We start from the raw sequence: 15,159 nt of genomic DNA on the forward strand, positions 1-15,159 counted from the left end.
CAGCAACAGCAACAACAACAACGCACGTTTGTTGAGCAGCAAGTGCGGGTGTACTCAATGGGGCTTGTTATTCGGCAGGTGCAAATGCTAGACTAAATGACTAAAGGAGTGAGAATGGGCTCAGCTGCAGGCGGGCTCGTCAGCTAAGCAGTGACTGCTCAGGTGGAATCTACACGCATATTTTAAAAGTTCTGAAAATTCTTATTATTAAAGCGTTTTTTAAAAACACAGACATTAAATTTTCCATAAGGCTCGCCATCGCCACCTAGTGTCACGTTGTACATTGCACTTTAAAAACACACTTAGAACGCTTTTTTGCTTGCAGCTGCCATTCACCCGACACCTCGTATAGCGACAAAACCTACAGAGCGGCGCGCGACTTCGCGGCGTCCGAACTGTCCCTCGCAGGGCCCCGTAGACTAGAGGAGCCGGCGGCGGCAGCGGCGGCGGCGTTAAAGCTGAAGGGAAAGCGCTTACGCACGCGCGACTTCCGGCGCATGCGCCCTGGTGACCCGGAACTTGTGGAGCTGCTGGAGTGGCCGGGCGAGGAGGAGGCGGCGGCGGCGGCGGAGGAGGAGCAGGAGCGGCGGCGGCGGCGTCGCCCTGGGTGCTTGGCTGGGCAGGTAACGGGGCTCCCTGGGCGTCGGACGGGGCTCATTCCCCTCAGCAGGCCCCTTCTGGGGTGGTCTCGGCTTAGGGGCCCTCAGCGTCAGGCGAGCCGGGGCGCTTCCCCGGCACCACGTTGTGTCGCCCCGCGGCCCTTCTGGGCGGGGAGCTTCACCCCGCCGCTCCGCTCCTTTGTGCTCCTTTCTCTTTCGCTTCTCCCTGGTGGGGAGGGAGCCCGGCTTGCCCCCAGGGGCTTCAGTCGAGGGACTCGTGAGGGGAACTTGCCCGCCGCTGGGGGTGTCGCGGGGATTCCTCTGAATGGAGGCGGCCGAAAGGGAAGCGCGTGTCCGAAAGCTCAAGAGAGACCAGCGGCCGTGTGGATTAAACGGGCGACAAAGCCTGTACAGTGGTACCTCAGGTTACGTACACTTCAGGTTACAGACTCCGCTAACCCAGAAATAGTTCTTCAGGTTAAGAACTTTGCTTCAGGATGAGAACAGAAATTGCGTGGCGGCAGCGAGAGGCCCCATTAGCTAAAGTGGTGCTTCAGGTGAAGAACAGTTTCAGGTTAAGAATGGACCTCCGGAACGAATTAAGTACGTAACCTGAGGTACCACTATACCTTATATCAAAGGGGGCCGGGGGGGGGAGAGAAACAACAGGATGACCCTCCTCCGTCGGATGCATTGATTGAAATCGGACCGCCCCAAGTATAGGTAGGAGGGAACCGATCCCAATAACGTATTTCACACACACACACACGCATCTGTATCTCACGCGCCGGCTCGCGAACTGCTGCTCCAAGAAGAAATCCGAGTGCAATTAAAATGTTCCGACTTCCAGTCCCAAGGGCCTGTACGGATGGGAAATGTGGGTCGAAGTGACGTTTCAGTGAGCAAATTGTACTTTTCTCACATAGAACTTGGTTCGGGGGACCTCTCCTGAAATGAGTTTGAGGCTTCTTCCGCACAAAAGGAGGAAAGTGCTTGACTTCTGAGAGCAAGCATTATGGCTCTTGTTAATGAGTGGCTCATTAGTAGCATTTCTGACTTATTCTTGACCAAATGGGTGTGTGGTTTTTCGTCATATGGAGAATCTCTTCTTTCCATTATGTGCTGGATAGTTTGGGGTGTTTTGTCCACAGATAAATAGCCTTAGTATCCTTTGATGTGTACGGTGTGACAGATAAAATGTTTTTAGATAGTATAAAGGCTTTGCTTATTGTGCATGAATGTGATTTAAATGTCATAACATGCTATCAGTGTGGACTGTGATAGGAAATGCTGAGTGGGAAACTTTAAACCAGTATTTTTACAGCAATTTACATTACTGCTTTAAAATTGCCTCAATTTAAGCCGATGCACCGGTGCTGCAACAGAATCTCTCCCAGCGCTGCACTTTATGGAGTAACAGGTCATTGTTGTATGAATTTTCATAGGCGAGAGTCTGCTTCATCAGATGTATTACTAAGAGTATATTCCTTAGATGCCAGAGAATAGGTTCTGACTCATACATCTGATGAAGTAGCACCTAGAATTCATCCCTCAGGATTCCAGTGTTAATTTGAAATACACTTGGTGCTAGACAAGCAAAATAATTTTCCATGTTCATGCTGGCTAGAACTTTCTCAAAGACTGTTACTCCAAGATTAAGTTGATCTATTTGATTAAAAGTTGATTATTAAGTAATGGTCTGAACGGAAATAAAAGCAGAGGGAAAGACTTCTTCCGTTGTAACATTTATGGGACATTGCAAATGGATGCGCAAGCCTATGTCGGCAAGATACAAAGTAATGGAAAGAAGAAAATGTTGGAATAGCTTGATTATAAATCACCTGATGGGCGAGGTTATCACAGGTGCAAGGCCAAATGAGCCAGTTGCTGTGGTAATGGCTCTGAGCTGTAGCTATATCACGGTGATTAATGTATGTCAGCTGGTTTTAGTTGGCCTTAGTACAGTAAGCCCGCAACTTAAACACATTTAACTTGTGTGCATTTACAAGAGGGCGGAAAGGGGGCACAAAGGACTTTGGCAGCCCCACCCATCAATGAACCCAGTGTGTTTTGACTATGTGATTTTGGCTTTAGGAGCAATCCCCAGAACATGACCCCTGCATAAGGTGTGGCCCTATTCTACTGCGGTTGAAGCCTTGGAATTAGAGCAACAGAGATGTTCTGTATCTGTAGCTGAAAAACCTGCAGGCTAAAACTTCCTGTTTTGTGTATAACTTTCTCCATCACTGTTTGCTGTGTCTGTTACTTATGCAACAGTAAAAGATTTGGCGACTTTTACTGTGAGCATGATCTAAATCCACACTTCCATTGTATATGTGTCTTATCTCAGATTCCTAACAGAATACTTCATTTTTATGGTTAGAATCATTTACAGGAGATTGAAAATCAAGATTAAGAAAAAGATAGGTTAATCCATGGGAGGAAAAGTCTTAAATGTTATCTTGGGTGGGGTATAAAACAATTAAAAAATGTTCTACACCTCACAAGAAGGAAATATAATTTCAAATGTTACCAAATTTGAAAATACATACTATCTTTTTATAATGACAAAGCCAAACGCTTCCACAAACAATCAAATGGCAGTATTGTACTTCCCATTTAAACTATTGTCATTGGACAATAGCCAGAGTCTTGTGAACATACTTCCCCTCACCCCAATCTTCTTGGGAGGGTCCTTCAGCATTTGGGAGCAGATTTTAGGGGCAGGTGAAGGGGTGAGGGAGAGTCGTTTTTGCCATTGGTGCCCATTTTGCTGGTGGATGAACACAGTAGGATCTTGCCCACTGATTTTAGCTACATGGTATTTGCTTCAGTTTCTATACGTCCTATCTGTGTGGTTTGTTTCAAAACCAGCACATTAAAAAACCCAAATATTTAAATGTATAAAATGACAATAATTAGAAACATTGTCAACTGTCACGGAGGTTTTCCCAAAGGTTTTGGTTAGTATTATATCTGGTTATTATGTCCCCTCTTAAACCCCTGTAAGTACATTCATATTGTTTATCATATTGGACTGATAAATTTCGCATTTGAATGTTTATTGTTTTCTAGCCCCTCTATGGTGAGAGACTTTGTCTTATAGTCTGTATTGCAGAGATGTAATATTTCCCCCCTTTATCTAGTTTAAATAAAATAAGAAATAAAAAATGAAATGTAAGAAAGTCATGGTTTATTAACTCTTAGAAGCAAATATTGGGCTTTTCTTCTTCTTTCCAGTTCATATTCAAAGTCAGTTTCTTTTTTTTGTCATGTTATCAGTTAGTGCAGGGATATTTCAAAATATGTCACCTTAGCGCCACAGCTTCCAGCTTGTCCTTTGCATTTGAAACTGTCTAATCTTACAACCTTAGCACCAAAGTTCACATGACAGGAGGCAGGCTCATAAAGCACATGTGAGTGTTTCTCATTGTGTGATGATTTGGTTGAGGCAAGCGATTTGTTGTACCTACTGGTTTCTTGAAGCTGATGGGAGAAAACTAATGTTCTTGTGACACATGGCTTTAGGGAAGTTCTGCTGCTTTAAATGTGTTGATAGGCTAATTTGCAGTCCTGTGAAATTGAGGATTTTAAAAAAATGTTTTGAAATGTGAGCCTTGGCAGACTTGCTTGGAAATAGAGTCTGAGCAAACAATCAGATTCAGAAGTAAAATAATTCTGTTTGGAATGAGTGCATCCGTTGCACTGCTGTCAACAAGAACACCACTAGGTCCACAAACTAGGTTTGTGTCACTTTCCAGTGATAACACAGCTAAGGATGAGCTGGGTTTCAATGCCTGCCCCTTGATGGGAGAGAGAGTGTAAAAAATATTTTCCTGTAATTTTTGCACTGTATTTCAGGCCACCATGCAAGAAAGGAAAGAACTGTAATTCCCACAGCATTTCCATCATAAAGGGGATAAAGTCTTGTTTATCTTGGAGAGCTGTGCTGAAGACCATTGCCAGTGAAGGGGCATCTCTTGAAGGCAGGCAGAGATTGTTTTTAGTGGGGGCTGGCGCTGGTCAGTTTGAATCCTAAGGTCTCCTTTCCAAACCTGACAAAGTCCAGCAGAGTTGCCCCATAGAGCAATGTATTCTGATCAGTTGTTTAAATTTGGCTAGAAGACGTTTGGTACAGTATTACTTTTAGTCCAGGAATAAGTTCCATGCTGGTTTCAGTAAGAGGTTGGCACTGAGTGGAACCCACTGATGATGCGGCATGGGTGGAATGCTGAGTGATGGAAGCGCAGTCTTGGAGCCAGGCTGTTCCAGATGACAAGAAGTCTGCCAAGCCTCCAGCACAGAAGTATTATTAATTGGTGTTAGCTTAGCAGATGTAAGAAAATACTGGTCGGACGACGTCCGCAAGGTCATGTTAAGTGAGAGAGAGAGAGAGAAATACAAACACCAGAAGGAAATATGCAGTGCATGATGGAAAGTGGAATCATTGAAGGCATTATTGAAGGAGGCAGGTTTGCTCTTTAGTTGTTGGATATTGGAGGATCCAGGGCTGGGGGTGCTGGTAGCAATAATGCGTAGCCCAGAATGAAAGTTGTCATTGTGCTTGGAAGACAGTTACTTTTAAACTGTGCGGCTGCTTTCTCTTTTTGTTCCTAGTTGCAGGCCCGCTGATTTCTTTTCACTGTGTAAAGTCTGTCTCTCTTCCATTGCTGTCAGCACTTGAGTATGCAGAACAGTTGACAGATTGCAAAGCATGGCTCACAAGGAGGAGAAGTAGCATGTAAGGCATGCATGACTAAATCTCTGTTCTTACCAGTAGGAGCTAGACTGTCCGTCTCCCATCAGTGGGTAGCAGATCACAGATGACTTGAACATGCTGTAAAAAGTAATAATGCTTTTTTCTTGTCCTGCCTCTGCTAGCAATGTGGGGCTTCAGGAAGGATGAGTGAAGGCGATCTATTGTCATGACTTCCCACAATGAGCTCTGGAAATTGTAGTTTGTGAGAGAACTAAGAATTCTGCTAGAAAACTCCCCCATCTATGGTTTGCCTAGGAGAAGGAATGATTGTTTAACACTGAAGTGTAGATATGATTTTTCTCCTCCTCCTCCATCTAAGAGGATTAGAAAAAGGAACACACACATTTTTTCTGACCTTTGCAAAGCTCTAGTTCTGCTCAGTTTTATTTGAACTGTGAGAAAGAAGTGACTTTGGTGGGAGAGTTGTTTGTGCTTTTCCTTTTGCTCTGCCCAACGAAAGTATAAGATGGAATTTCAGAGAGGGCTGCCTCCCATTTCTTCTGAAGAGATCGCAGTGTGTGCCAACATACAGAAGAGGACCCACCTCTGGATGAAACTATAAACCAGTATTGGAAGTTTCTAATTGCTGCATGGTGGGCGTTTTGGTGAGGGAGAGCAGGGGAGTCACAAGAGTTTGGGCAAGGAGAATGAAGCTCTTCAGAAATCGGTTTTATTGTTTTATCTTTTTATAAACTGCATTGAGGTTTTCTTTAAGTCAAGCAGCATATAAATTTTAAGAAATAAAGTCTTGTGCATGATTTTATGTTGTGAACCAGCCACCCTGTGATCTTTAGGTGGGCAGCAAGCAAATTTAATAAATAAATAAATAGTTCACCTTGATCCTGTCAAATAAAGAACCGGGATGCTGTTTTTCCTGGACTGGAGAGAATATTTTCTTAGTGTGAAGATTGCTCAGATCTCCTCTTTTTAGATCTGACATCTGCTCATCTTTTGTTTCTATAAATGAGTTTCCTGGTTTTACTTCAAAAACCACAGCAACTCTCACTGAATTTTATTTGGCCCATGTTTATTAGCAAATGTGTTTTATTGTGGAGAAGAGTGTTTTCTTATTAATTCTAGCAGCGGAGGCTCTTAATAAAAGAGAAGCGTCTATAGTCCTTGGCTGCCTGATTCACAGCATATAGTTCCCTCCTATTAAAAGGTAAAGGTACCCCTGCCCGTACGGGCCAGTCTTGCCAGACTCTGGGGTTGGTGCGCCCATCTCACTCAAGAGGCCGGGGGCCAGCGCTGTCTGGAGACACTTCCGGGTCACGTGGCCAGCGTGACATCGCTGCTCTGGCCAGAGCCAGAGCCAGAGCCGCACACGGAAACGCCGTTTACCTTCCCGCTAGTAAGCGGTCCCTATTTATCTACTTGCACCCAGGGGTGCTTTCGAACTGCTAGGTTGGCAGGCGCTGGGACCGAACGACGGGAGCGCACCCCGCCGCAGGGATTCGAACCGCCGACCTTTCGATCGGCAAGCCCTAGGCGCTGAGGCTTTTACCCACAGCACCACCTGCGTCCCCTTCCCTCCTATTAGAAGAGAACAAATCTCAAAGTGGTTTACAACACATTACAACATCTGATATGACAATCAATAATTCAAGCTTCAAGGAAAATAGTTCAGGTCCTTCTCTAAGTGACATTTTGCTTTTCCCAGTCGCCAACCTAGCACCCAGAAATCTCCATGTGGTCACAATTGGACCTGCACCAGTCACAAAACACACCTGGCACCTGGCTAGTTTTGAACACTGTATGGAAACCATGTTCCCTGCCTGCATGCTTGCAATGTAATAATGCATGATACATCAGGAGTCCTTCAGGGTCATGCCAGCTTTTCAGTGAACAAGGATAGGAACCTTTGGCTTAGAGCAAAATGTTTCTAAATGTGCATTAAGTGTCACACACTTATAAGCGAGAAGTCAATGACACTGAGAAGTCTGTCTGGGAAATGGAGTGTATGACGGGGTCCCCACAGGAACAAGGAGTCATAGTTGATGTTATGCATTATGCACCAGACCAACTTTTTTACTTAAAACAATTTGGTGCTTCTAGTTATGGCACCATGGGGCACCTAGCCTGGATATCTCTCGGGAGCCTAACCTCTTCCCTTCGCTGTTCACAGATATATCTTCCATCATGGTGGGCGAGAGGAGAAATGGAAATCTGCTGGTGCATCTTGGGCCCAAACTGCAGGCCTATCCTGAGGAGCTAATCCGGCAGCGCCGTGGCCACGATGGCCACACCGAATACTTGATTCGCTGGAGCATCCTTAGCTTGGATGACAACCTAGGGAACAGCGCCAATGCTGCTTCCTCTGAGAGCAAAACGGAGAATATTCTGATGTGGATGTCGGCAGAGGAGGTTTATGCCAACTGCCCCACACTGCTGGGCAAGAGGAAACCTGAGGGGCAGCGGGTAAAGGAGGAAAAAGCACCTAGCACATTTCCATCTGACGTCACTCTGGATGAGGCCTCGCTGCTTGAGATGAAGGCTGATGTCAGGAACCTGGTGCAGCGGGCTGCTCGGCAAATGGCCAGGACTACAGGCCCAGAGTCCTCCATCCTGAACACCATCCATGTGCTCAGTGCCTATGCCAGTATTGGCTCGTTGACGGGTGTCTTCAAAGAGACAGGTGCTCTGGATCTGCTGATGAAGATGCTGTGTAATGAGGAGAAGCAGATTCGCCGAAGTGCTGGGAAGATGCTGAGGGCCCTGGCTTCCCATGATGCAGGTGAGATTTTCTGGTCTGAAATCCTAGAGTGACCTCCAGGCTTAGAATTTTAGAGTTGGAAGGGACCCCAAGGGACATCTAGTCCAGCCCCCTGTGATGCAGGAATTCTCTTTTGATAGTCCCTAGAATGCTTTGAGAAACTGGAAAGTGATAATGATTCATATGGATGGAGTACCTGTTGGGATTGGGTGGCTGAATCTGCTCAAGGCTTCTGCCTGTTGCATTTGATGGTGGTATTGTTATTCAGATAAGAGGAAGCAGTCTTGCATCTGAAAATGTGGTTGTCTTGTTCATTAGGGCTAAGTAGAGTTTTGATTCCAAACACAGTCAAAGTTTGGTGAGTCTGAACCTGCTCCAGAGACACTGCAATCACTGTTCTTTTATGTAGCATTTTAAATTGCTAAAGCTTTCTGTGTTCCTCATGGTGTTAGATTGCAAGACAGATAAAGTGTGGTTTTCTAGTTGTCTTGGGAGAACCAAGATCTTAAGAACGTCTAAAGAAACTTTCATTTTATATTTGAGGATGATTCCAGGGCTAAATGAATAATTACAGATCCCTTGCTGGAACTACGTTTAGTCAGACCTCTCAGACTTTTCTCTGTGGGTTTTAATAGGGTTATCCTGTATTTCTTGAATTTAGACAAATAGGTTTTCCCCGAGTCTTTCCTCAGAGGTATGCTGCAGCAATGTTCATCTGTCACATTTTCACACTAAGCATGGTTTATCTTTTTCCTTGGGGTTCTTTAGAGGAAAGGAAAAGGGATATAGCTTGCCTTGAGACCTTGGCTATCGATTTTTAATTATTTCTAGGATACTTTTAACCTTGATGTTTTAAGTATTCAGTCTGTAGTTCCCCTGCTGCTGTAATATTTCTTACTAGACTAGATGGGACTGTATCCATTAGCTGTTTAAATGGAGGTCCACTCACACAACAGGTCTTCCCTTTCCTCTGCTCTCCCCATGCCCTCAAAATCCACATGAGGAGGGGGCATGGGGTGGGCTGCAGAGGAGAGAAGGGGAAATTCCATTGTACAGGTGGAAGTCTTAAGTGTGGAATGGCAGCTTTGGATACATCATTCATTGTGAGGCCTGGGGATATTCCTCCTACCCATGAAGTCAAAGCATCATTTTAATGGATATTCTCAGTCCCAGCGCCTGCCAACCTAGCAGTTCGAAAGCACCTCCGGGTGCAAGTAGATAAATAGGGACCACTTACCAGCGGGAAGGTAAACGGCGTTTCCGTGTGCGGCTCTGGCTCGCCAGAGCAGCGATGTCACGCTGGCCACGTGACCCGGAAGTGTCTCCGGACAGCGCTGGCCCCTGGCCTCTTAAGTGAGATGGGCGCACAACCCCAGAGTCTGTCAAGACTGGCCCGTACGGGCAGGGGTACCTTTACCTTTTAATATTTATTTTTAATTCAGCTCATTGGACTGAAGTTTGGTCTCACCTCAGGCAAACAAAACTTCGGTGTCTTCTTTGGGAGACAGTTCAGGTTCATGTGCAAACATTTAAAAAATCACCCTATGCAGCATTTAGACCAGGAAACGCTTTCGGATGCTGGGTCTCAGCCTCAGGATGTGGGGATTATTTTTTTTTTTAAAAAACAACAACCTCATTTTCGTGGTCATTTGTCAGGGATTCATTAGCTGTGATTCCTCCATTGCAAGGGGTTGGTTACCTCCCAACTCTACAATTCTATGATGTGGATTTTTATAGTTATAAAGTAATTAAAATCTTTATAAAGTATCCTGATCTTAATGATGGATAGTAAGCATATTACGCAGCAGGAATGAGGAATCTTTTTGCCTCCATGGGCCAGATCCACATTGGGATTGACCTTATGTGCTAAATTTAACAAGTGGATGGGCCTACCCACCTGTCAGTCTCCTGACACCACAGTGACATCAGCTGATTTGGTGCTGTCGAGCTCCAAAGCTGGGACTTCAAAGCAGGTCGCAGGCAACCAAGGAGCTGGAAAATTGAAAAAACAACAACAGTAAAACTTTTTTATAGCAGCTGTATCAATGCAGCTCTCTTGTTTCAGAGGGGTTTTCAATGCAAAACCCCTTCCTGGTCCAGTTTGCATTAAAACTGCTCTGAAAACAAAGGCAAAAAGCTCCGTGCAAGGTGCTCTGAAGTCCTGACTTTGGGACTTCAAAGCATAGCCAAACTGAGCAACCACGCTGCATTGCGTTAAATAGTCCTGTTTGTATCAATTAACTGGAGCAATGAGACATTGAAAAACCCACTAGGACAGTAATTGAGAACAAGGACAAAATGGCAGTCTTCTCTAAAGATAACATTAAAATACAGAAATAACATTAAAATACAGGCCTTCCTCTTGTTTCGTTGATTAACAAACCAGGTGAATAGAGAGTTAGACTTTGACCCGGGAGATTGGAGTTAAAATTCCACCTCAGCCTTGGTCTTGCTGTGTGGCATTAGAAAAATAACAACTTCAGTTTTCAGTGGAGTCAACTAGCTGCTGCCTAGAGCCTCAAGCAGAGGTCTTAATGCAGTTTTGCTTCTTGAGTCATCAGAGTGTGTGCCTGGTACCTTGTGCATGCTAATCATGTATCCTCTGCCCCATGTAAATGTTAAATAGGCATGGATTACACCAGTTTAAACTTTCTGAACACAGCAACCTGGCTCTATCTGCAATTGAGTTGGTGCTGCTACATGATGTGGCTCTATCTAGACTTGCAAAGTTTGGCTGTGATTCCTAGTGTGTTTCGGTAATTAAGTTAGAAGGACTAGAGATAAACTTGGCAGCTTTCTTATCAAACCGGCAAAGTAAGTAGTAGTGTTTCAGGATAAAGCTGACGTTGTATGTACCGTATTTTTCGCTCTATTGGACGCAGTTTTTCCCCTCCAAAAATTGAGGGGAAATGTGTGTGCGTCCTATGGAGCGAATGCAGGCTTCTGCCATAGCCGCGCGCAACCCCTCCAGCAGGGAGAGGCTGCACGGGCTATGGCTTCTTTAGCCCTGCGCAGCGCCTCCCTCCCAGGAGAGGCTGCACGGGGCTAAAGGGGAAGCCAAAGCAGCAAGCAGGATCCATCCCGCTCCCTGCCTTGCCTTCTTCCATAGCTGCGCGCAACCCCTCCGCAAGGAGAGGCTGCACGGAGCTATGGATTCTTTAGCCCCACGCAGCCTCTCCCGGGAGGGAGAGGCTGCACGGGGCTAAAGGGGAAGCCAAAGCAGCAAGCAGGATCCATCCCGCTCGCTGCCTTGCCTTCTTCCATAGCTGCACGCAACCCCTCTGCAAAGAGAGGCTGCACGGAGCTATGGATTCTTTAGCCCTGCGCAGCGTCTCCCGGCAAGGAGAGGCTGCATGGGGCTAAAGAGGAAACCAGAGCAGCGAGCGGGATCCATCCCGCCCCCTGCCTTGGCTTGCTCCATAACTGCCCGCAACCCCTCCGCAAGGAGAGGCTGCATGGAGCTATGGATTCTTTAGCCCCACGCAGCCACTCCCGGGAGGGAGAGGCTGCATGGGGCTAAAGGGGAAGCCAAAGCAGCGAGCAGGATCCATCCCGCTCGCTGCCTTGCCTTCTTCCATAGCTGCACGCAACCCCTCCGCAAGGAGAGGCTGCACGGAGCTATGGATTCTTTAGCCCCACGCAGCCTCTCCCTCCCAGGAGAGGCTGCACGGGGCTAAAGGGGAAGCCAAAGCAGCGAGCGGGATCCATCCCGCCCCCTGCCTTGGCTTGCTCCATAGCTGCGCGCAACCCCTCCGCAAGGAAAGGCTGCACGGAGCTATGGATTCTTTAGCCCCACGCAGCCTCTCCCGGGAGGGAGAGGCTGCACGGGGCTAAAGGGGAAGCCAAAGCAGTGAGCAGGATCCATCCCGCTCGCTGCCTTGCCTTCTTCCATCGCTGTGCGCAACCCCTCTGGCAGAGAGAGGTTGTGTGCAGCCTGTACACTGCTCTTTGGGGCTGGGGGGGGAATATTTTTTTCCTTGATCCCCCCCCCCTAAAAACTGGGTGCGCCCTATGGTCCGGTGCGCCCTATGGTGCGAAAAATACGGTAATAACTAAATTGGTTTTAGGGTTTTCCTGCCTCCCTTATGACACAAATTGTGATAATTATTTATTTAGAGCCTTTGTGAATGTTTCGTTTCTTTCATGCTTCTCAGGAACAGGCATTGACAATTAGTCATCCGTTTTTGGAGTTGTTCTCTTATGCTCAGTTCACATTACAAGCTTTGCCTGAATTTGCTTTTCAGCTATTTCAGAAACCTGGAGACAGTGAGTCCTACCACTCCAAATCTTAAACTTCCATTGAATATTTGTTGGCTTGAGAAATTAAGAGAGAGAGTAAAAGAAATTCAAAACATGCTCATTTTCCAATTCATCCTTTCCTGTGTAGTGAAAAGAAGGGAGAAACTAAATTCTGGCAGACCATTAGCAAGAATGGTTGTTTTTGATTATACATCTCTGTTGTATTGGCAAGTATAATCTTTTTTAACAACAGGAAGAAATGGAGGCACAGAGAGATGACCAACTTGCCGTTAGAGAACAGAACTCCGTTCTAAAACTCTTGACACCCACTTACTACGATGCCTTTTCCTATGTACTGAGATTTAAATTTGCACTGAAAAATGTAATGTGGGGCAGTTCTTGGAAATTATGGTTTTACTGATAGGATATCAGCTGCTTAATCTGTGATCCTTTGGTGGAAAAGACATTAGCACTGCCCTTCATAATGTTCCAGAATGCATGTTTTTCCTACACAGAGATTAATCTTGTACTTAAACTCATGATTCATTAAGCCAGAATCTCACAGCTGCTTAGTGTAAACTTTTTAAAATACAAAGATTAGGAAGTGGGCAGGGCTATTTATGGTAAGAACCTTAAACAAGAGTGGTTGAAAGAATGCTAAAGCCAATATTTCTAAATTTTCTATATTAGTTGGAAATGACTTACACTGCCTACAAAGCTAGATGAAAACCAAATGTTACTTTACCCAGTAATAACTTACCAGGTGCCATCATGTAACCTGAATGCTCACTCCTACCACTGACTAATGCCTGCCCCGAGTGTGTAACAAAAACCCAAGAATACAATTCCTTAAACTGCACAGGCCTTTTTGATCTTTGCTTCTGCTCCTACGTGTTCAGCTTCTCACAATCCGGCTACATATTTAAGTACCACTCAGAGCATTTCCCGACTTCCTCTGTCTCTCTCTTTAAAATAACCTCCTGGCTTTCATCCTTGTATGGCAAACATTTTGGAGACAGTTTCTTATTCCTGCCACCTCATCACACAAACTCATTCTGATAGATATGTATTGTGGTAAACCTGCCATACCAGACAAACTGCATACTAGACAAAACCAAAGCAAATAGCCAAGAAATAGTGCCCATTATATTTGAGAGCAACTGAGGTCCTTTCTGGATTCTTAGGAAGATAATGTAAAGAAAAGCCCTTAAGCTGTGTTTTATGTTGTCTGCATTTTGTATTGTACAATTTTGAAAAACATTCTCGGTATAAAATGAGACATTGCATCAGATGGAGCTTATTGTTCTTGTTCTTCAGACCCCCCCCCCCCCACTTTCTTAACCATAAACATTTCCCCTTAATCTCTGAGGACATGCTGTCTTCAGAAACTGTGTGACTGAACTTCCTAAAATGTCCTATGCTTCTTAGTTATCATACCTTGGACTTTTGAACTGTCAGAGTTTCCACTAATTCTCAATTTTGTTGTCATCTCCAAAGACAAGAGTCTAGGCAAGAGCTGAATTTGTAGTGAAAAATATAGGATCAGAGTGGGAAAAGGAGGAGGAAGAATGTTCTGGCTTCTTTTCATATCGTTAATAAGCAAAGGTTGAGTGAGTCTAGATCAAATTGGTGGTAGTTACTTGTCACTGATGTGTAAAGGTAAAGGGACCCCGACCGTTAGGTCCAGTCGCGGACCACTCTGGGGTTGCGGCGCTAATCTCGCTTTATTGGCCGAGGGAGCCGGCGTACAGCTTCCGGGTCATGTGGCCAGCATGACTAAGCCGCTTCTGGCGAACCAGAGCAGCGCACGGAAACACAGTTTACCTTCCCAGGGGTAAAAAAAAGGGTGGGGACAGATGTTCGGGGGGGAGGGACTTTGGCAATCCTATCCGCCATTGCACCCAATGTGTTCTGACTATACGCAATTTTGGCTTTAGGAGCTTACTGTAAAACTTCCAGTGGGAAACAGGATAATCATTTCTCTAATGTACATTCCCAAGCTCTTTTCCTTTTCTCCCTAATAATAGCCAGTGCTAACCAGAATGTATAAAAAGGTAAAGGTACCCCTGCCCGTACGGGCCAGTCTTGACAGACTCTGGGGTTGTGTGCCCATCTCACTCAAGAGGCCGGGGGCCAGCGCTGTCCGGAGACACTTCCGGGTCACATGGCCAGCGTGACAAAGCTGCATCTGGCGAGCCAGCGCAGCACACGGAAACGCCGTTTACCTTCCCACCAGCAAGTGGTCCCTATTTATCTACTTGCACCCGGGGGTGCTTTCGAACTGCTAGGTTGGCAGGCGCTGGGACCGAGCAGCGGGAGCGCACCTCGCCGCGGGGATTCGAACCGCCGACCTTTCGATCGGCAAGCCCTAGGCGCTGAGGCTTTTACCCACAGCGCCACCCGCGTCCCTAACCAGAATGTATAACCATCTTCAAATTCTGTATTCAGGTTCTGGTTAAGACTGAGAACATTAGCATTAACTTTCATTGAAGCCTATGGGATAAGGGTGGGAGGAATTAGTGTGGCTATCCGAAGTGATCAGCTGGCTCCCTCTTACTATTCCAACTTTAATTTGTAGGGGAAAACTAAGTTTAGGTTCTCATGGTGATGAAAATAAAGGTTGAAGACATGAGAGTACTGTAGTGCAGGCTTCCTCAACCTTGGGCCTCCAGATGTTTTTGGCCTACAACTCCCATGATCCCTAGCTAGCAGGACCAGCGGCCAGGAATGATGGGAACTGTACCAGAAGAGAGGCAGTAGTCTTAACCATGTTTTGTTTTTACATTTTGCGATTTTGAGAGGGACTGGGAATGCCAGCTGTCTTGAACTGGTGCATCTAATGGAAAAAT

The 15,159-nt window shown here is 45.8% G+C and overlaps 1 protein-coding gene across 1 annotated transcript in view; it reads left to right on the forward strand.

Moving 5' to 3' along the window:
• The first annotated feature begins 514 nt into the window (after window positions 1–514).
• The window catches only part of LOC307211644 (cullin-9-like), a 58,391-nt gene continuing 43,746 nt past the window's right edge, over window positions 515–15,159 (forward strand). The window contains exons 1-2 of the mRNA XM_079968369.1: window positions 515–623; window positions 7,484–8,092. Of these exons, the coding sequence (XP_079824495.1) occupies window positions 7,498–8,092 (595 nt within the window). The 5' untranslated portion in view covers window positions 515–623; window positions 7,484–7,497. The remainder of the gene's footprint in view (window positions 624–7,483; window positions 8,093–15,159) is intronic.

This window comes from Podarcis cretensis, assembly GCF_951804945.1.
Source record: "Podarcis cretensis genome assembly, chromosome: 3".
Lineage (NCBI taxonomy): Eukaryota > Metazoa > Chordata > Lepidosauria > Squamata > Lacertidae > Podarcis > Podarcis cretensis.